The 22,161-nt window shown below is 32.8% G+C and overlaps 2 protein-coding genes across 4 annotated transcripts in view; both read right to left on the reverse strand.

Annotated features, from left to right (window-relative positions):
- LOC129758790 (PAN2-PAN3 deadenylation complex subunit PAN3) overlaps positions 1–14,539 on the reverse strand; it is a 114,890-nt gene extending 100,351 nt beyond the window's left edge. For 2 of the 3 annotated variants that reach the window (XM_055756409.1, XM_055756407.1), the window contains exon 1: positions 14,275–14,299. The gene's annotated coding sequence lies outside the window, so the exon portion shown is untranslated. Of the gene's footprint in view, positions 1–14,274; positions 14,300–14,419 lie in introns of those variants that run through there. The other variant, XM_055756408.1, reaches the window with a different exon arrangement.
- Positions 1–20,535, reverse strand: part of LOC129752135 (uncharacterized) — a 33,544-nt gene extending 13,009 nt beyond the window's left edge. The window contains exon 1 of the mRNA XM_055747929.1: positions 20,508–20,535. Within this exon, the coding sequence (XP_055603904.1) occupies positions 20,508–20,535 (28 nt within the window). The remainder of the gene's footprint in view (positions 1–20,507) is intronic.
- Positions 20,536–22,161: the final 1,626 nt, after the last annotated feature.

Below are 22,161 nucleotides of genomic sequence, written 5' to 3' on the forward strand. Positions count from 1 at the left end.
TGATGAAATTCTAATTTTTTGATTTTGTGATCTTAGAATTTCCAAGGCGGTCACACGGTACCAAGTACTTATTTCTTGACCATAATCATCCAGCACACTTGAATTAATCCCAGATATTCGAAAATGGGCATCAATTCGGTTTAATTGCAAGATACTGCTGCCATCTATGACTTGAAACTAGAACAATAGTGTTTGACTATTTAAAAACATTAGTATTTTTGAATTTGGATCCTGTTTTTTATTTAAATTTAGCCTCAAATCTATGTTTCGTAAATATGCATCATACTAATGAATGTTAATCAAGAAGCAGTTTGATTAAGTATTATAGCTCAAATATCAAATTCCTAAACGCTAGAGGAGCATCTCTTAAAACCCCTTTTTAAAACCTTTGAAATTCTAGAAAACTCCTTAAAGTATAGTTATCTATTCAATTAATTCGTAGGAGCATTATTATTCACTTCTACACAGTAAATTTCTGGTAATAATCTTGTTTTTTTGAAAAACACAAGTTCTACTATTTTTATTTCGCACCCTTATTTTTCTCATATGTTTGGTACTGAACGCCAATTGCAACGACCAAAAAAAGTAAAATTATGCTTAATTTATCCGTTAAACAATTCAAAACAAATTATAAAGCTAAGTTCTTTTAGAAATGGGACAGTTACGAATGCGTGTATCTCAAAAACCATTCGTTTGATCGAAATACTTTCTATGAAGGAAATGAAGGTAATCTTATTATTATTATAATTTATTAGAGACCTTTTAACCACCCGGGTCATTCGGGTCTGTAAAGGTAATCTTATGATAATTCAAGAAAAAGTTTGAAAAAAAATATTTATCGTTTTTTGTAAGAAAAATGTTTACTTTACTCTAGGTACCTCCCTTCAGCCGGCGCACACTTTTTTCAGTAATGATATTGATCAGTTTTTCCAACTTTTACTTCGTCTAATCTGTATTCTAGGTAGCTGCATCCACCTCCTTCAATTTCTGCTACTTTTCGGTCCAATTTTTCTCTTTTAAAAGAAACTGAGGGCAATTTAGTGGATACAGCTGTTTCCTAATTAACAAAACTTGATTATTTTTGAGCCACTTAAAAGCGTTTTAATTGAATTTCTGCTGGTAAAACTAGACAATAACGAAGTTAAACCGTTATCAAATTAATATTAAAGTATAATCGATCAGTATACACTGCCGGCCAAAAGTTTGGGATCACCCGCTAAAAAACATGCAAATTTTGATCGTTCATATCTCAGCCGTCTTAGGACATATTGCAAATCTTCTGAACTCATTTGAAAGATAATGAGCAATAGCTATTTCGGAGTTGTTTGGCCCATAAATAATGTTTTAGTTTTGCACCTAAAACTTAACCTAAAGTTAGAGCATTTTCGAAAAAACGCACTCAATATTCAGAGCCGATCATCTCGCGATACGGTGAACCAAATTTCAAAATTTGAGTTGCATTAGAATCCTTATTCTATACTTCTCAAAACACAATCAAAAAATTTTGTGCAAAAATTTAAGAATGTACTTTTAATTAATAAAATAGACACTTAAGTTATCGTCCAAAAGTTTGGGATCACCCCTAGTATGGTGTATCGACCAAAAGTTTGGGATCATTTTTTCAAAAACATGCAAATTTATTTCATTCATATCTTTCTCATCTAACATCGTACTGCAGATCTGAAGGGTGCATTTGAAAGCTTAAGAATTATTGTTTTTTCATAAATTCATTAAAAAATTATATTTTAAATCCATAACCATAAAAAATTCACAATCATATGTGTGAATTTTCAAAAAACAAATCATTTCAAGTAAATTGTTTATGGTTATCACTTTAAAATATAATTTTTGTATGAATTTATGGAAAAACAACAATTCCTAAGCTTTCAAATGCACCCTTCAGATCTGCAATACGATGTTAGATGAGAAAGATATGAATGAGATAAATTTGTATGTTTTTGGCCAATACACCATACTGAGGGGTGATCCCAAACTTTTGGACGATAACTTAAGTGTCTATTTTATTAATTAAAAGTACATTCTTAAATTTTTGCACAAAATTTTTTGATTGTGTTTTGAGAAGTATAGAATAAGGATTCTAATTCAACTCAAATTTTGAAATTTGGTCCACCGTATCGCGAGATGATCGGCTTTGAATATTGAGTGCGTTTTTTTGAAAATGCTCTGACTTTAGGTTAAGTTTTAGGTGCAAAACTAAAACATTATTTATGGGCAAAATACCTCCAAAATAGCTATTGCTCATTATCTTTCAAATGAGATCAGAAGATTTGCAATATGTCCTAAGACGGCTGAGATATGAACGATCAAAATTTGCATGTTTTAAGGCGGGTGATCCCAAACTTTTGGCCGGCAGTGTAGGTCGTAGGTTGCGAACAGTTCATACAAGATTACTCTTTTTAGGCTTTTAAAAACAGCGAAATCCGAAGTTTTCGTTTTGATTTTTTTTTGTATTTTTCTACAGGAGCAGAACCTTGGCAAATCATTATATTTTATACAAAAAAAAACAGCAAATACATATTTTAATATGCTAGGAAACTTACCACGAACGGGCTTGATATAGGATTCAAACGCTGGAATTTGTTTGATATAGGGTTTTTCATAAGTTTTGTCTTCCATCAGAAATCATCTGTGTCATAGCCTCGGTACCAGCTATACAGCTAACGATCTCTGGAAATAGCAAAAATCTGTTTTTTGGGGTTAGGTATGCATGACTTATAACTAGGCAACACTTTCAGCTTATCGGAGAAAAAAATTTCTGGACATTTCAGCGATCTACACTATAGTGTTTTGCCTATCCAAAATTAAAAATTCTGAAATGAGACTTGACTTCCCTGATGACCCTTAACCGTAGTTGTCGATCATCTACATCACTCCCAATGCTTGATTTGAACTTTGTGGACATTTTTGACAGTGTTTGCATACTTTTCACCACTCACACACAGTAATTCTTGAATAATCAACGGTTTTGTCAGCTATCAATTTGATAATGATGGTTTTTAAAGGAAACTGTGCAAAATTATTTTTTTTCTTTTTCTCTTGCATCGTAAATATCTCAAAAACGCGTAAATTTTCAAATTTGAAAAAAATTTAGTATAGTATAGTTTAGTTTAGTATAGTATTTTCTACAGGCAGCAAAATGCTGCCAAATTTTTGAATGTCCGATTACTAGTAAACGAGCCATTAGTAAAAGAAAGTGTCCCATTTCTAAAAGAACTAAGCTTTAGAAGAAAATTATGGTGATTTTCAATCATTCATATTTTAACAAGCAAACACACACATTTTTATTTCGCTCACTATACATACATACATATGAGGCCCTTAGAGCTAAAGGGGTAGAAGTGCAAAAATGATCTTTTTTGAGTTAATCGAGCCAAACAACTCTTCATATTTAAAACTATATTTGGTGATTTTTTTCAGAATTTTAGAACTTTATTTACACACCTACTTTAACATTCGGAAGAAAAAACAAATTTTCAGAATTTTATAACTTTATTTTTTACTTAGACATTTTTTTTTTCATTCGGAAGAAAAATACAAATTTTCGGAAAATGACCAAACACAAAAACTTAAAAGCGTGTTTTTTAAAATAAGTTTTTGTTCACTTATACCCCTTCGGCTCCAAGGTTCTCATAAAAATTAAATTCTGACTGGACTGTCTTTTCCCTATAGACTCGGAAGTTCGGAGCCAATTTGAGGCCTAAGAAGGTTACTATAGAGGTTTGAGACCCCTCTCCTTCATTGAAATGGGATCTTCCAAACAAAAGAAACATTGTTCAGGGTGGCCACAACTTTTTCATTATGAAATTCCCGTTTTTTCCCGGTTTTCCCGGTTTTCCCGGTCATAAATGCAAGGTTTTCCAGGCTATGATGGTCAAATTCCGTCGAAGTATAGCAAAATGTTCAACTTATTTCATTGATTTGGATGTTCCATCACATTCATATCACTGAACATTTAGACAAACTCGATTCTATTTAAGATGTTTAACTTCAATTTTCACCTTTTCGAAAATTATTAGAAAACCTGCTATACAAAATTTTTACGGGTATAGAAAAGCTGGAGCTGGCTTTTTGATGGATGTTTTAAACCATGTTCATAAAAATTAAAAAACGGTGGGTTAAACTAATACATATTAAATTAAATAAGTCGTGTCACACATGTCACAAATAAATCAATCAATCAATAATCAGTCCTCAATATGGCCATTTAAAGAACCAAAAGTTGAATACTTTTGAATAAAACTAGCTGACCCGGTAAACTTCGTTTACCTATAAATAAATAAATCGTAATAAATGTTTTATTTCATCTACACGTCTTAAACTTAAACGTGCTCGCTAAACGATTAAAAAAAAATGTAAAAAATGGTATGGCTTGTGTCCCATTTAAAGTTGATTTTGTATGGGGACCTCCCTTCCATAAAAAGTGAGATTCTTGAAACTAATATACAAACCATCTCTGACTTCAAAAATCCTTCGGATACCAAATTTCACTTCATTCCGACCGACCATTCATACGTGATGTTGTTACAAAGAAAACGCCTCCATTTTTATATATTATATGTGATATTCTATCGTTTTTTGATAAGTTACAGAAACCAAGTGTGTCATTCATTACAGTTCACAATTATCTTGTCTCTGTATATTTAAAACTGTTCTGAAGTGTGATCAATTTTGTAACTCGCTTGTCACAATAAATTAAATTAAAATGTTGGTTTCAACTGTTTTAATAGACTCAGTCGTTTTGGTGTCATTTTTTAATTTTTTAATCCCTGGGGCCAAAAAACTTCGTCTTGGTCCAAAACTCATTCATGATTTTTTGCAGAATTTTTAAGTAACGAGTAAAATGAGTAAATTTGAACTTTTAGGTTCGTATGGCAAAATTAATTTTGGGGTTTCAAGAGGAAAATTTTCGCTGAACAACTATGTTGAAGACCGTAACTTCGTTTCTTATTAGGCAAAAAAGATATTAGCTATTTAACAGGGGCATGTCTTTTGCATTTATAAAAAATAAATTCAATTGACATCACTGCTTGTGCAACTTGTTTGCCTAATGAGATACGAAGTTACGGTCTTCAACAAAGTTGTTCAGCGGAAAATTTCTGATAGGAAATTTTTAAATTGGCACAAAAATTATCAGCTGGCCCGGTTCCACAGAAGAAACAAAAATGATGTTGATTTTTCTGTACAAAATATTCAATTTCCCATACAAACCTAAATGTTGAAATTTACTCATATAAACGTTACTAAAAAATTCTTCAAAAAATCTTGGATGAGTTTTGGACCAAGACGAAGCTTTTTAGGTCCCAGGGTTTGAGAAATTCAAAAATGACCCCAAATCGACTGAGTCTACTGTTTTAACTTCAGTAATAGATGCAGTTTGGAATGAAATAATTTTTTACTCAAGATTGAGTTGACAAATTCTCAGAGGATTGTTCATAATTGCATCATATTTTTCAAAATTATACTAAAATTGTTTTAAAATTATAGTAGTTATGTACACTTATTTTAAGGCATCTTTGTTCATGAAAACGTTACTTAAACCAAATTATGCCAAAAATCATGGATGAGTTTTGAACCAAAACGAAACTTTTTAGACTCCAGTGTTTGATTAATTCAAAAATTACCATGAATCGACTCATACTAAAGATACATTCGTTAAAATTTCACCTGAAATTTCACCCACTGTATTTTTTAACCGAGGAATTTCAATTTAGAAATTAATATTTTAAAAAAATATATGGAAAAATTATTCCAAATTATGATGATAAAATCAAAGTTCGTAGACCAATAAACATTAGAAACCATTTATTGTTTAATTTCCAAATTCTGAACACTGAATTCAGTACCCATGAATTTGAAGTTCAAGATAAAATTTTCACATGAAATTTAAGAAATCAGAGCTCAGTTTTTCAACCAGTTATTATGCAGAAACATGTGAATTTGATTTTAGGGAAAAAGTAACAATTAATAATAAAAAAAATGTTTCTATTTTGAATTAATTTCTTGTGGTGAAATTTGATTAAAATAACTGTTCCGGTGGATGATAAAGTTATAAAACTTTGTGTAATGTTTTCTGGGAAACAACCTCTGTATCAGGATAACAAATTATATAAATTTTCTGCAAAATTCAGCTAAACTAAGCTTGATAAGCTAAAATAAAGTTGAATAGCGTACACATAAGGTAGCACAATCAAAGCGACCTAACTTTTCTTAAACTATGGAAACTGAGTTATAAATTGCATATCAATCTGTAAAGCAATGGAACCATAAATTATAAGGCGTCACCATGGAACAGTGGTGCCTTTGTTTCAAAAATTAATTTTGAAAGATTTTGCCGATTTGAATTCGAATCTTGTCAGATTCTGTGTTAAACCTTTAGTTCTGATGGTATTGGTTTTTAAATTTTAAAATGACTAAGTTATGATTAAAATGAACATATGATAACAAATGAACCGAAAAGCCATCTATGGAAATAACAACTAATTTCAAATCTTTTTATTATCCTTCATTTGAACGGGGATTAAGACATAAACTAACTTTTCTAGTGTCAAAGAAACCAATGAAATTAACTGAAAGAAATCCTCTGTTTTCTCAAAAGTCAAAACTCAAAACTACTCGCATCCTTTGAAAAAGGAAGAAATTTTCTATTTTTTTTTTTTAATAGATATTAATAAGCTTTTTACCTTTTTTTTCAAAAGTTAACCCTTGAATTTCAGAAGTTTAAGCTTTTGGGAAAAAAAAACCATCAGCAAATTTGAGTTCAGCGCCCTGCAATTAGTTAAAATAAGCTCTTAAACCTTTGTCTCCATGGAAAAATGTGAATTTTCTTGCCTTGTGTTATCGAACGAAAGAAAAAAAATTAGTAAAAACAATCAATTCGAATGTAATAATTTGTTTTATTTTGATTGTTTGTTGAAACAAAAGCTCTTTTTAACATTCCAATACAATGATATTTTCCTCATATATGTACTTAACACAAAACGCAAACATAATTTGAGGATGGTACCTTGTTGAATAATTGTAGCAAAGTTAAAGGACTTTAGCATTGTGTCTGAACACACTCTCATTGAAAAGCTCTTATAAATTATTTACAGTGATACTAAAAAGTCCTATTTCAAGGGTATTTCTAGTGAATTTTCACAGGAAATTTTACAAATTGTCTTCAGATTTTTGTTACGAATCAGGTAAAAAATCAATTCATTCGAAATTTTGGTAAATTTCAAAAGGAATCGTAGCATAATCAAGCTTTAAAAAGTGTAATTGATGTTTTCTGGGTAAATTATGACACCTAATTAGTATCGAAAAAAGAATAATTTGAAAGATCACATTAAAAAATAGCTTACGAATGATTTTTTTCACAAACAGGGCGTTTGATAGGAGATCTTTTGCTGATTAACTCTTGGATTAAACACAATTACTGGAAAATATAATATTAGCCTCTTTTAACATTTCCAAGTTTGCAATTAAGAGTTCTAGAATCAAAATTCAACTTTAATTCGCTTTTTAAAAGATTGTTAGTTTTTTTAATGATCGTAATGACATGCGATACTTGAACTAATTTTTAGTGTCTTTTGTAATTTCTTATCTCATTCTTCGAGAAAATTTTTAACTCTGGTTAAAACGAACGAAACTCTGGTTAATAACTCAATGTTATTAATAAATTAGGCTTGTAGACCTCAGAATATAAACTAAACAAGAAACAATACTAGGTAACCTCAAAACATCTAACTTCTGAACAATTTATCAGCACAAAATAATTTATAGGTAAAAATGATTTTTTTTCATGGTGTTGAAATTGGCAGCAAAAAAAAACACATCTGTCGTCCACGGCCGCAGCTTACTGTCCAGAGCTCCTGAACAGAGATGCCAATGTGCCTGATTTTTCAGGCATTGCCTGATTTTTCGAGGCTCTCCCTGACAGCCTGAGAAGCCATTGAATTTCCCTGATTTTTGAAAATATGCCTGATTTTGCCCGATTTTTGCGAATGTCATGAAAAATGGGTAGTGAGGAACTAAAGTAGGTACCATAGCTGAAGTGGAAAAGTGAAAATGTGGCTAAATCAAAGGAGCCGAAAGGTCCCCGTTTAAAAAAGGGAATTAAAGGGAATCTTTCGATTGCTATGATGCAGTAGAATTATCGAACCAAGTAAGCTCATAACACATATAAGAGTGAAAATGTGGAGCGACGACCAAAAAAAGGTCATCACTTTGAGCGAAGTTTCCGTTACTTTTACGTAGCCTGATTTTGCCTGATTTTTATTTCGCCAGTTCCCTGATTTTTGAAACAAAAATGTTGGCAACCCTGCTCCTGAATGACTTTAACCTTTTTTCAGGAAATATATAGGCTCAATTCGTATTTAGGAAAAATAAAGCTCAAGAAAAACAATAGTGACAAATTTCAGTACCATAAAATTTTGCAGTAGTGATTAAAAAAAGTGCTTAGCTCGACAATTTTATGATCATGACCTGATTCATCCTGATTTTATTTTAAAACTATCTGAATTTAGGAAAAAAAATGTTGGCAACCCTGCTCACTGGAAAGGGGTTATTATAACTTTTTTCTTATTTATTTGGTTGGATTTAAACTTCTTCAAGTCATTCATCTTTGGTGTTTCTAGCAACAGAAACATTGGCTGATATGAATAAAGCTCTAGTAATTGCTTTTGTTATTTTCGAGCAGTTTTGTGAGTCAAATACTTCGAATGGCATGCATATTTTTTATCCGGAGCTGGTTGAAAGTAAATTTTGTACTCTATTTTTTCATATCTAGTTGAGAAAATGCTTTCAAATTTTGCCGTTCTAAAGTTCGAGCTAAGTGAAAGCTATCGAAGCAATTGCTATTTTCTTATTCATATCACCTATTGTTGAAGAACTCAAAAACAGATCAAGCAAATGAAACCAAATTTGGCATGGCAGGGTATTTTGGTGCGACAAACGTTTCTATGAATATTTGAAAACTCTCCCTCCTTCCAGTGGAGGAAAAGGCAGCGATGAGAGGACTCCCATGTCAATTTTTTGAATAACGCTCTCAAGTTCGAGCAAATAGATCCAAATTTGGCATGGAAGTGTATTTGGCAATGATTAATGTTTCTATGATTATTTGGAACTCTCCCACCTCCCAGTGCACGAATCTCTCAAGTTAAAAAGTGTACGCATAACAGTTTTTAAACTCAGATAAAATGAGATAAAAAAAATGCTAGAAATGTAAATGAAAATTTAGAAGAATTGGATTGACTTACCTAAATTGAATAGAAGAAAAAGACGCCTAATACCAAATAAGGCACAAAGAAGTCATGCAATACCTCGCTTGGCACCAGCAGTGATGCCAGTTGAATTGATTGTTTTGCATTGCAAAAAGACAGCAAGCCCTTTTCAACAGCTAATAACTTCTTTGCCGGATAAGACACGCAGTTATTGAATTTTGCAATACAAAACCAAAGGTTAAAATAGAATCATGTAAACGTTACATGAAAATTTCGCAAAAAAACATGGATAAGGTTTGAACCTAAACAAAGCTTTGAAGGCCCTAGAGTTTGACCTTAAATCGTCTCAGTCCATTGTCAAGTCGGATTTAAAATTCAGAGCTCGAATTGCGACAAATTGTACTTTTGATTAGAAATGAGTCTCTCAGAGCAAAAGATATTTAGAATAATTTCAAAAATGATCGTTTTTGATTTAATAATAAAGATCGATTTTCATATTTCAAACTACATATATTTGATTTTTAATTCCCATACGAAAAAAAATACAAACTCCGAAAATATATGGAAAATGACCAAACACATCACCTCAACAACGTTTTTTTTTCTCAAAATTAGCTTTGTGCATTTATAACCCTTTGGCTCTGAGGGTCTCAGATGTGTAAAATTAAAACTTTGAATCCTTATTGAAGTTTGAAACCGAAATTTCAGTAGGGCCTGATACAGATTTATAATTCAGGATTTCTTTTGAGATTTTAGAAATGTTTTTTTTTTCATTTATTACTTGAATTAGAAAATGGCTTTGAATCAAAAACAGTTATATTCTTTTTATGTAGAAAAGATTTAAATACCAACCAGACTTAGATTGAAGATTAATAACACTAGTTTACAGCATTTTTGAACTCAGTAAACTGAAGGTCATTTCCAATGTGAAATCGGGCGCTGAATCCGAAAATGAAATTAAAAAAAATCTCAGTAGAACCGTTTTTGAGTTATGCTCCAAATATGAAATTTCGAAAAAATTAAAAAAGTTCTTGTACTTAGATTAAAATATCTGGGACGGTATAACAGTAATTTGAAATCTTTCTTTTACATATTGAAGGTGAATAAATTTTCTATCGATCATCTGAACACTGTTTTTGCGTTTGACCAACAGTATTGCTGATATTAGTGACTTTATGAGAAAAAAAATTATAAAAAAACGCATTTTTTTAGAAAAATTTTGTTTCAACGAAAGTTTTAGACTCGATTGTAGCATTTATTATTTTCTTTTGCGCTTAAATGTCAATTTAAAACAAAGATTTCAAGTGGTTATTCATCAAAATCGGTTGAAAATTGAAGAAGTTATGGCTACTTTACCATAACTGTAATATTTGCAGTTTTTAATAATTTAACGAAGCGCAGTACACTTATCATAAAGCTATGATCATTTAGTATCCGGGCACTTTATTTCGGTCATACCTACATTACTAGAGATCGGATATGCAAAACTTTAGCAGCGTTGTATTGGTTATAAAATGGAATATCTTCTCTATTTCTGCCAGATTTTTAAGTTAACGTGTGTTTGAGATATTTACGATGTAAAAAGACATGGTGAAAATAATTTTGCACAAATTTGCACCTTTTGCGCATTTTGCGCCTCGAAAATTCTTCATTGTCTACTTGAAAACTCATAAACTGTTGATTTTTTCTGATTCTTTTTTGGACCAAATGGTTAAGAAGTATAAGGAGCCCCTCTAGGATCCACACGAAGTTCAAATTAAGCATCGGAGTGGAACCCTTGAGCTTAAATATGGTAAAAAGTCTATGGTTTTTGGGGATAACTGGATGCAGACCCCTTAAATAATGCAATTAATCCATTTCCGGCAGTCAAAAAGTGTACAACCGGTTTTTACACGCAATGTGACAGATGTGTTCTGATGGACAAAGAAATTTAAGTTAAAACCGGATTTAAGAGATCAAATTCTTAGAGATGCCTACTCATGAAAAGGTTCCAACCAGATTCCAATTGCTTTTTCCAGATTAGTTTGTGTAAAATATCATGATTTTGCGAAGGTTGTGCTTCTGTGGTAATAATAATAGATCAATCAATACATGACTGAAAAAACTGTGCAAAGATAAAAAAGAGATTTTATGAAAAAGTAAGAGTATTTTTTGAAATCATTGATGAATTATTTTTTTTATATTTTTATATTAAATGCCATATTAATACCTTCATTTCCTCCATAGAAAGTTTTTCGATCAAATGAACAGTTTTTAAAATACACACGTTTGTAACTGCCCGGATACTAAATAATCATAGGCTTAGTATAGGAAGAATGAAACATGATAAATCTCACTCGCTCTAAGGCAAAATTATTTATTAGCTTACCAGAAGGTCACATGCCAAGTTTCAGGAAGATCTGACCATAGGGAGGGGTTGCTTGAGTCTCAAACGTGAATAAAATTTTGAGGTATTTTGCCCGGGAAGAACGGTAAATACTGGTTTTGCATCAATAACTTTTTTCAGCACTGGCTGATTGTTTTTTATTGTTAATTTTCTTAAGCCTAAATTAAGACAAATATTTCATCCGAAGACTGTAACTCGATTGGATTTGAAACAGAAAAGTTATTGCTGTTCAAAGATTGTATTTTGGTCGAAAATTGTCGTATAAAACGCAATGCGTAAAAAGTACTCATTGCGTGTTGGACAAAATTTGCGGCCTTTGAACCGCAATAACTTTTCTGTTCCAAATCCAATCAAGTTACAGTCTTCGGGTGAAATATTTGTCTCAACTTAGGCTTTAAGAAAATCAACAATAAAAAACATTCAGCTAGTGATGAAAAAAGTTATTGATGAAAATCCAGTATTTTTCGTTCCTTCCGGGCAAAATACCTCAAAATTTTATTCACGTTTGAGACTCAAGCAACCCCTCCCTATGGTCAGATGCGGTTCGTTAAATTATTAAAAACTGCAAAAATTACAGTTATGGTAAAGTAGCCATAACTTCTTCAATTTTCAACCGATTTTGATAAATAACCACTTGAAATCTTTGTTTAAATTGACATTTAAGCGCAAAAGAAAATAATAAATGCTACAATCGAGTCTAAAACTTTCGTTGAAACAATTTTTTTTTAATAAAAAATGCGTTTTTTTTATAATTTTTTTTCTCATAAAGTCACTAAAATCAGCAAAACTATACGTCTTGGTGGTCGGGTGGTTAGCGTGGTAAGACGGTAATCGCTGGTCCACTGATGGCATGGGTTCGATTCCCATCTCGGTACTGGGTGTTAAATGTTAATCTTAAGTTGTCCACGTCATTTATTCAGTCTGTAAAGCCTAAATCGGCTAAGACGGTGTATGTCTTTTAAAAAAAAAACTGTTGGTCAAACGCAAAAACAGTGTTCAGATGATCGATAGAAAATTTATTCACCTTCAATATGCAAAAGAGAGATTTCAAATTACTGTTAAACTGTCCCAGATAATTTAATCTAAGTACAAGAACTTTTTTAATTTTTCCGAAATTTCACATTTGGAGCATAACTCAAAAACGGTTCTACTGAGATTCTTTTGAATTTCATTTTCGGATTCAGCGCCCAATTTTACATTAAAAATGTTGGTCAGTTAATCAAGTTCACGATTTTTTTAAAATTTTGTAAACTAGTGTAATTAGTTTGGATGCAGTTTATTTTAATTTTATAAGGCCCCGAATTCGTCAGGTTGTGAAACTGCTCCAAATTCCTCTTCTCCATCATTTTATGGTTAATCAAATTATTTATTCCAAAATTCCGAGCAGCGAGATTTCTCCTAATTGCATAAAACTTCTTCCTTAAGCTACTGTGGCCACTACGGATTGTTACCACCTTATTCCGGCACCTTTCCATTAAGTTTCCACACTTTCATTCAAACAAATGAACGAACGACTACACTTGTTTCACCACCAGCCAGGCTTTCGCATTTCATCTCATTTCTTTTCGTTTTTCTGTTGTTGGCCTTTCGGCAGCTGTTGGTTGATGACGATGATGAAGCTAATGGGAGGCAAAAGTAGATGTTTACGGTGTTAAAGGAAAACAGAAGAAGTAATTCTCATCATCACTCATCAACTCAACACCCCGTTTCAGCTGCGTTGTGTTGGGTTGGTTGGGGATTGTGTTTATTACGCGCTTCCACAGATTTTTTTTGGCAAAATCCATTTGCATCCCCACTAATACATGAAAAGGGACTTCAATGCACACATGCAAACGACCACCCAAATACGACGTTGCGATACAAGTTGTGTGAGCATCTCTGAGTGTGAGTCAGTCAAAGTACGACGTCGTTTACTTGAGAGGAGGTCGTCCCTTGACCCCCTCTTGCTACTTGACATGGTTGCTTGCGTTTTTTTGTGTATGACTTGAGCACAGAAAACAAGATCAGGAGCATCCGTTTTTTTTCTCGAAAGGTACATTTTAATTGACGTCGTAATCCGGTTTAACACACGGGACGGGATACCCTATTTACCCCGAACAACTGGCTGGTGGGCCAGGTGTTCTGGCAATAAGAAACTTTCATCGAGCAATTAGGGAGGGTTGAGGGTTGGGAGCCCATTTGGGCCCTACACAAAATGGACCCCCGAGATCTGGTCGGATCAATGGTGTCCAACAAACGGCACCGATTTGGGCTCAAGAAAAACACAACTTGGCTCTCGTCGCTCTCTGTTGCTTAGAGGAGGTTGGCCGTCACAAGTTTTTTTTATACTGTAATTTCCTCCGACGTCGTCGTCGAAACAGCACAATGGCCTCTCAACAGCAGCAGCAGCAGCGATGGCGAATGCCCACATCTACAATACACAACACTCGAAAGCAAACTTTCATTTCCACCATAGCAGCGTAAAATTGCACGCATTTTCTGCGTTATTCAACCTTCGCGGGGTCCATTTTCGCTTGTCCTTGCTGAGAACTACAAAACTGTGTAAAGATATCAGATCTAGCTAACCATGGACCCCCAAAATCCACCACCCATGGCGACCTCGAAAATCCACACAATGACCTCTTTTCACACTGAGGAGCACCATTTTGGCATGGAAAATTCACCCACCAATCCAGCCCCAACGAATCACTGAATGCCCCAAAAACACCACCAAATCGAACGGAAATAATCCCTGCCCAATCGAAGCAGAATTCGTATTGGCAAATTTCGATATCAATTTCTAAAAACCCTGCTGCGAAATCATGATGATTACCTTTTTTCCCCGAGACGCAACGCAACGCGAGAACGAACCGCGGACCAACCAACCAAAAACCGTACCGTACAACACTCTACTGTCGGCCACTGCCGTTTCGTTCAAGGCAGAAGGCTAGCGAGCGTAGAGAGAGAGAAACAACCTTTCCCGTTGGACGAAGGCGATGAGAGAGCCAGAGCAATACAAAACCCATACCAGCAACACCCAACAGCAATGAATACGCAAAACAGAACAGCTGCACGACACCACTACAAATCCGCAACTTGCATGGGACAACAAAAACAACAACAACAGCCCTAGCAAGCATTTCAAGGGAACGTCAAAAATATAAACACCTCGCCGAGCAAACTCTCCCTGCGAGAGAGCTACAACAACACAACTACAAATGAGCTTCATTCAACTCAACATTAGCTTCGTTCAATCGTTAGTAAAAATCGGTTTCAACTGGTTTCTGTTAACTGATAGATGTTCAACGAGCCAATGTTTTGGTCGAAACTAGTCAGGTCGTTGTTCAATGGAGCAAGTTGAAACTAGTCGAAACCAATCCAGCTCGGCAGCAGGATTAGTTTCGACTTGGTAGAAGTCGGTCGAAGTCAATTGGAAAGAGACAGGTGATCAACTATCAATCCATTTCTACTTGTTTCGACCCGTTTCTACTAGAGTTGATTGAACAGACATATTGAAATCGCATACTTGTTGGTTTCGTGCCGTTCCTCCGCAAAGGCCAGAGCGAATCGATTCCGGTTGTTGTTGGACCCCTTGGTTGTGTGATGTGTTTGTCGGAGTGAAATGGAAAATGGGAAAAGAAGTTGACAAATTATTGCGTTGTTGATATCTGGAAACAGCTGCGGAAAAGAGACAGACTTATTGGATTCCGATTGCCAGATGAGAATTTATCAATTTCAACGTCTAACAGGAAAATGTTTCCAGTTGGACAGCTGACAGGCTGAAATGTTTCAAACTTTGACAGTTGGAGAGGTTTTCTTATAAGAATTAAAATGGTTTTGAAGATTTCAATAGGGAGTGCAATACGTTCGATTTAAAAAAAAATTATAATGACTACAGACCCCGTTCGATTTTGGCAACACGCCCGTACATTTTATGATGCCAAAATCGAATGTTGCCAAAATCGAACGTTTTTTTCTCAACTTTTTTTTCAGTTATTTTTACAAAATAACAGTTATTATTATCAAACACGTTATTTTTGGTCAATTTTCATCCATTTGTAGTCATTTTTTAATTTTTTTCATCAGGTTTTTGAGGCATTTTCCACTTTTCTTGTTTTGTTTATAATGTCTGCTTTCATTTGTCATAATTGCTGTTTTTGTCGTTCTTCATCATTTTTTAGTTGTTTTTTGTCATTTTCAGTCTTTTGCTTGAATTTGTTTTTTAACTATTTGAGTTTGTCATCTTTGATTGTATCCCATTTACCCGAAAACCATTGCCCAGAATGAATTTTTCCCAGAATGACAAATACCCGAAATCAAACCCCAGAATGAACCATTTCCCAGAAAAAAATTCCCCAGAATGCACCATTTACCAGAAATTTTTTCCCCAGTATGGACCATTTCCCAGAATTTTTTCCCCATTATGAAACATTTACCAGAATGGCACAAATCCCAGATTTTTTCCCCTAGTATTTTTATTTGTTTTTTTTTTTCTAATGAATTCTTGAATATTTCATATGATTCGAAATTATTTTTTTCAAAATGATTTTTTAAATGAAACTACGACTTTGAAATTTTCCAACGAAATTTATTTTATAACCAATACTGTGCTTTGTTTATGGTTTGGGTACTTTAATTGATTCGATGCTTACCATGGTCCTTTAAAACACCGTTTTGGTATCCGACTCCTCACGCTGCGCGTTCGAACTTGAAAGACGTTTTGTCCTTCACGCTGTCGCGTGGCGGACGGGGCTAAGGGATCACCCCTAGCTTTCACGCAGACCTAGGAAGCCCCGGCAGACCTAGACCAATGTCTTAGGGCCGCCGCTTCCGACGGCGGGTCGGCGGCCTCCTCGGATTTGGGAGCTTCGGCGGCTTTGTGCCGCCTCTGCCCCTTCATCCTCGTTGGTTGCGGCTTTGCCGCAAAAGAATAAAGTTATGAAACCCCATTTTTTTGTAACAATTCTTTTTTTTAAATAATTTCTAATAAGGATAAATGTTTTCAATTTTCTGGGAAATGGTTCTTCTGGTGAAAAAATTTCTGGTACATGCACTGAACCAAATTGGGCGATCAAATGTATAGGGTCATTTTAGTAAATCTTATCATTCCCAGTCAAATTTAAGCTACTAAATTATCCTTTCGAAGATATAGGAAAATCCAATAAATTCTATCTACCTCACTCACTTGGTGAAATGCAAAGGAAAATCCAATAATTATAAAAACAAATTTAGTGATTCAATGTATAGGGTCATTCTAATAAATCCTATTGTACACAGTCAAATTTCAGCTACTAAACTATCCTTTCAAAGTTAGAAGAAAATCAAATAAATTGTATCCACTTCGTCCACTTGATGAAATGCATAGGCAAATTCAATAACTTTTATTACTTTACTGCTGCATATATCTGCTCTGTGATGTTAGGTTATGAATTTTTGTTTAGATCGTTGTCAACTGACAAATGTAGCTCAATTGGCTCGATAATTTTAATATTTAGTTATATAATAGCAGCCCATCGATATTAAATTAAAGTAAATGTGAAGGATACAAACAGGTGAGTTCTTATTTTGTATATTTTCGAATGATTTGTGCAAGTTTTGTGAATAATGACTAACGTTTTTAATACAAGATTGGAACAGAACCATTTTCCCCGGAACCATATGAACTGGACATAACCGGAATAGCCAAGGAACTTAGTTGGAAACCGAGCAGGGTCGGCCATGTCGGATTCTTCTAAGGCATCTTCCGGACAACCACTTAGAAAATGTCCGTTACTGCCAAAATTCGTTACTCAACTGATCGCTTCACGAAAATTTGCATTTCCTCATCTCTTTCTCTATTCTAACTGTTTCTAAAAAGGCCTTTTACACACTCAACTAGAACCATTCATTTCCATGTATATATCGATCAAAATGCCTAATCATTATTTCAAAATATTCATTTCTGCTAATGTTCATCTGTATCCTACAATCTCCTTCGCCCCTACTCTTTCGAAGTTAACGATTTGATGACATTAAGACTTATTCTTTTTTTTACAAGTTATAAGAGAAATATGCTATTTCTTTCAATGATGTCCATTTTTTATAGTTATGTTTCACACGGTTTTTTTTTTGCGAATCTTTTTTATTTTTGAAGTTCTTTATCAAAATTTTATTTACCTTGAGTCTTTGTCAAAAAAAAGTTGAGAATAAATATTTGAATTTTGGATTAAAATCTCAAATCAAAATTAAAAATTGAGCAAGGCGCAACATGTTTCGGTAGTTTTTCATATTTTTTTTTAACGAATTCCGGTTTTAACAACTTTAAAACTAATTGTCCTGTGTTTATAATTTGATTTTTGATCCATGTTTTGGATCCCATTAAATATTAAAATTTATCTCAAATAGAAACTAAATACGGAACAAAAAAAATGATGCTCTCAATTCTTTACCAATGATTTGAACTCAAGTCAGTTATGCCGAACTATGCGGTTTAATTTTCAATACAGTCAATAATTTTATTTTATTTATTCCAAGATATATAGAAACATTATTTTTTATATAAAATTGATTCCAAACTAAGTCGGCTCTTGAATCCGAATCTTTGAATTCAATCGATATATCTGAATTCTAAGGACTGTTAAGTTGTTTTTTAAATTTTCATTACACAATGTCACTGTATCGTTTTTCTAATTGTCATTGAAAAGATTTTAAATTTTCTATTTAAATCTTCTCTCTTTTAAATTTCTTTTTTTTTCTATTTTACCATCTTGAACAAATTATAATTTATTTAAAGTTTTTTCTCACTATGTTATTAGGTTATATCTTTTAATATGTTCTCTGCCAATTTGTTTGATAATTTTTTTTCCGCAATTTTTTTTTTATTATTATTTGTATTATTTATTATTATTATTTTTTTTGTTTAATTATAGTTTCAACTATTTTTTTGGATTAAAATATTTAGCACAGTTGTACTTTTTTTTTGTTTCTCATAAAAATTAAAAATTTGTTTTTTTTTCACCACACGGTCCGAATCCGGCTTTATATATCTATGTTATTATCGTTAAAAAAATTTAATTCATTTTGAATATTTCCTCTTCATTCCAATCCCATAATATTTTTTCCTATGCCGTCTATTGTTTTTTTTTTGTGTTTGCTTCACACAACTGTGTGTTTTTTTTTTCAAATTTCATCCCTTTTTTTTATATTTAGGATTCATAATCAAAATTTTTGTTTTGAGAAAATTTTCCATTTCAACCATTTTTTTTATCTATGTCATCAAATATTTGAACTGTTTCTTATTATCATACAATTTCATAATTTCAGATGTATTTTTCTCTCTTACCGTTCTGAAGAATTTATAATTTATTTTAAAAAATTTTGCTTTGTTGATTTTTTTTTGTTTACCATCGGTTTGTTTTTACTTCCCCGTGATGAAAAATTTTTAATAATTTTGTCTATGTATTTTTTTAAAATATCATTCGATTCTATCTCGTAATATTTTTCTCTATGCCAACATTTGTTTTTCGGATCATTTTTTTTCGCAATTTCACCGCTAATTTAAGTTTTTTTTGGTTAATTAATTTTCACTTTATATTTTCAGTGAAGCTTCGATTTCAACCATTTTTGTTGCTTTGTCATAAAATATTTGGAACCTTCTTATGTTTTTTCTAATTATCTCCTTCATCTCCTACTGCCTGGAACAATTTATGACTTATTTTATTTTATTTTTATTTTTTTGACAATTTCCTATTTAACTGTCGTTGATCAGGTTATCATTAATTTTATTTTTTTTTTCTCACCATGTGTCTTTTTGATTGGTTTAGGTTCTATCTCATAATATATTTATCTATAACAAATTTTAGTTTATTTTGTACTATTTTCTCGCTGATTTTTTTTAAATTTTAGATTATTTATTTTAACTTTATACTTCGAACTTATTTTAACTTTTAATTTCAGTAAAGTTTAAGTTCCTACTGATTTTTGGTCACGTTTTTTTTTTTTAATTTCATTTTTTTTTATTGTAGTTGCTCGTCATATATTTCAATTATTTTTTTCTTTTAACTGTCTTGAACAATTTCAAATTTATTTTAAATTTACTCTCACCCGGTAAGCTAATTGATTTCATTTTCATGTTTTCTATTAGCTTTACCTTCTTGGATTCAACTTTTTTTGTTCAATTTTCCAACTCGTTGTCATCATACTTTTTTTTTCAACAACTTAAAAATATATTGAATCAAAGCTTGTAAAAACTGTCTTCACTGTAAATCAGTTATGGCACATCCTTTTTTTAAATGTTTCTTTCATCTCAAAATTTTCTTTTCCAAATCCTCTAATTTTTAATTTAAAACTCTTGAAAGAAATCTTAGAAGCTTTCCGTTTAATTTTTTTTTTTTCAATTCTTTTATTTTTGTATTTAAGAATTCCGCCTTCTCATCGAAATTCCACAGCTTATCAATTATTCAACTTCGCCTTCTCATCGAAGTCAAATATTGTTATAAAAGAACTTCGCCTTCCCATCGAAGTTCATTCAGTGTTATTAATTTTTTTTCAACTTCTATTTTTTTTATTGATTTTTTTTTTCAACTTCTATTTTTTTACAATTTTATTTTTCAGAAGCTTCGCCTTCCCATCGAAACTTCAAATTTTCAACTTCTATTTTTTTTATTGATTTTTTTTCAACTTCTATTTTTTTCAATTTTATTTTTCAGAAGCTTCGCCTTCCCATCGAAACTCCTTTACTTATGAAATATCTTTTTTTCATCATTTAATAGGATCTCCGCCTTCTCATCGAAGTCCTGTTTTTTTTAATCGCCATCTTCGATCTAGTTTTTATGTCTACGGAAGTAAGCTTCTAAGAATTCATTCACATTCAATTTGTTTCACTTTTTTCGCATTATTAACACCACTTAACACATTGTACTTTTCACGCGGAAGATACTCACTTAATCCGAAGAGCCACGACTGCGCCATTGTCGGATTCTTCTAAGGCATCTTCCGGACAACCACTTAGAAAACGTCCGTTACTGCCAAAATTCGTTACTCAACTGATCGCTTCACGAAAATTTGCATTTCCTCATCTCTTTCTCTATTCTAACTGTTTCTAAAAAGGCCTTTTACACACTCAACTAGAACCATTCATTTCCATGTATATATCGATCAAAATGCCTAATCATTATTTCAAAATATTCATTTCTGCTAATGTTCATCTGTATCCTACAGGCCAGAATCCAAATGGGGTAAAGTTGTAGAGCGGATGAGCTAAAAGTTTACGCAAGTTGGTGAGTGATGGCATAATCGCAATGTTGTCTTTTTTGTTTATCATAACTTTTTCACATTCACAGAAACCCTCTCGAATTTCCTCATGGGAGAGGACGAAGTGGTAAGCTACCTGAAGGAACATCAGCCCATCGAGGACAACAACCAGTAGGCTAAATTGGGACTGACCGATACCAATCGGTATCTGACCTCGGTCATCGACGACAGTGCTACTGGTCAAGTTATTTTCGCCTGTGGTCTGTACGATGAGGCGCTTCAATATTTCGTTCTTGTTGAGCTGCACATGAGTTCAGAGAAGAATGTTATTGCAGTTGCAGCATCCGGACCCTAACCTTTCCATACACCATCAATGTATGTAAAAATCACCAACCAAGTTCAAGTAAGCTAAACAGGCCACCGATAGTTCAATCGACCGCCCAATTAGAATCTAGTTTGTGGTCAGAGCCATTTTTCCGGTTTAAGCTGAAACGGAACTCGAGGTAAATTAGAAGTTGTTGGCTTATAGTGTTATGATAAACGGTTCTAACAAATTGCTGCTGTTTTTCAGATTGTAAAAATATTCCTTCAGAATAATCGACGAACTTAGCTAGTTCAAGATGAATGTAGCTTGAACAGGAGGAGTCCCGGGTAACGACACGTTCCATTGTTCCGACCAATTTATAAGGAGTGCCTTGAAGTGCCAAAAGCAAAGGTGTATCACTTTTTAAAATACAACAACTTTTAATTTAATTTTGTAGCCTTCGTTAATTACCTTATTGATTGTATCACATACGCCAGCAAGCTTCTGTAAATTAATAAATACAAAACTTAAAATAAAAACAATTACAATACAATTAATACAAGCATTTTTCATTACACTGATGAAAACATTCATTTCACTATCTAAAACAATAAATTTTATCAATTTGGCTTAATTTAGAATTCATTGAAATTTCCTATAAATTAAATCTTTCGTCATCTGATAAAAAGTATTGGATTTTCCTTCTCGCTAACTTTCAGCTACTCAGTTCAGAGTGACGGTTACTCAGTTGTCGCCAAAACCGCACTTACTCAGTTCTGACTAAACGGCCTTTACTCAGAACTGACTAACTTCCCTTTTCGCGACTTCTGAGTCGGGGTTACTCAGAATGCGTGAAAGATTTCGGAACGGTTTTTGACCGGAATTTTTATGCTAGAAAAGTAAAAACCTGTATAAATGTTGACAAAATGATGGATTTGTTTATTCAATGAATAACAAGTTGAAAAATTGCACATAAATCTTTATTTAAAAAAATATCCTTGATGTTGAACTATTTTATTTTTCTGTTTGTCATCCCGCCG

This window comes from Uranotaenia lowii, chromosome 3 (genome assembly GCF_029784155.1).
Source record: "Uranotaenia lowii strain MFRU-FL chromosome 3, ASM2978415v1, whole genome shotgun sequence".
Classification (NCBI taxonomy): Eukaryota; Metazoa; Arthropoda; class Insecta; order Diptera; family Culicidae; genus Uranotaenia; species Uranotaenia lowii.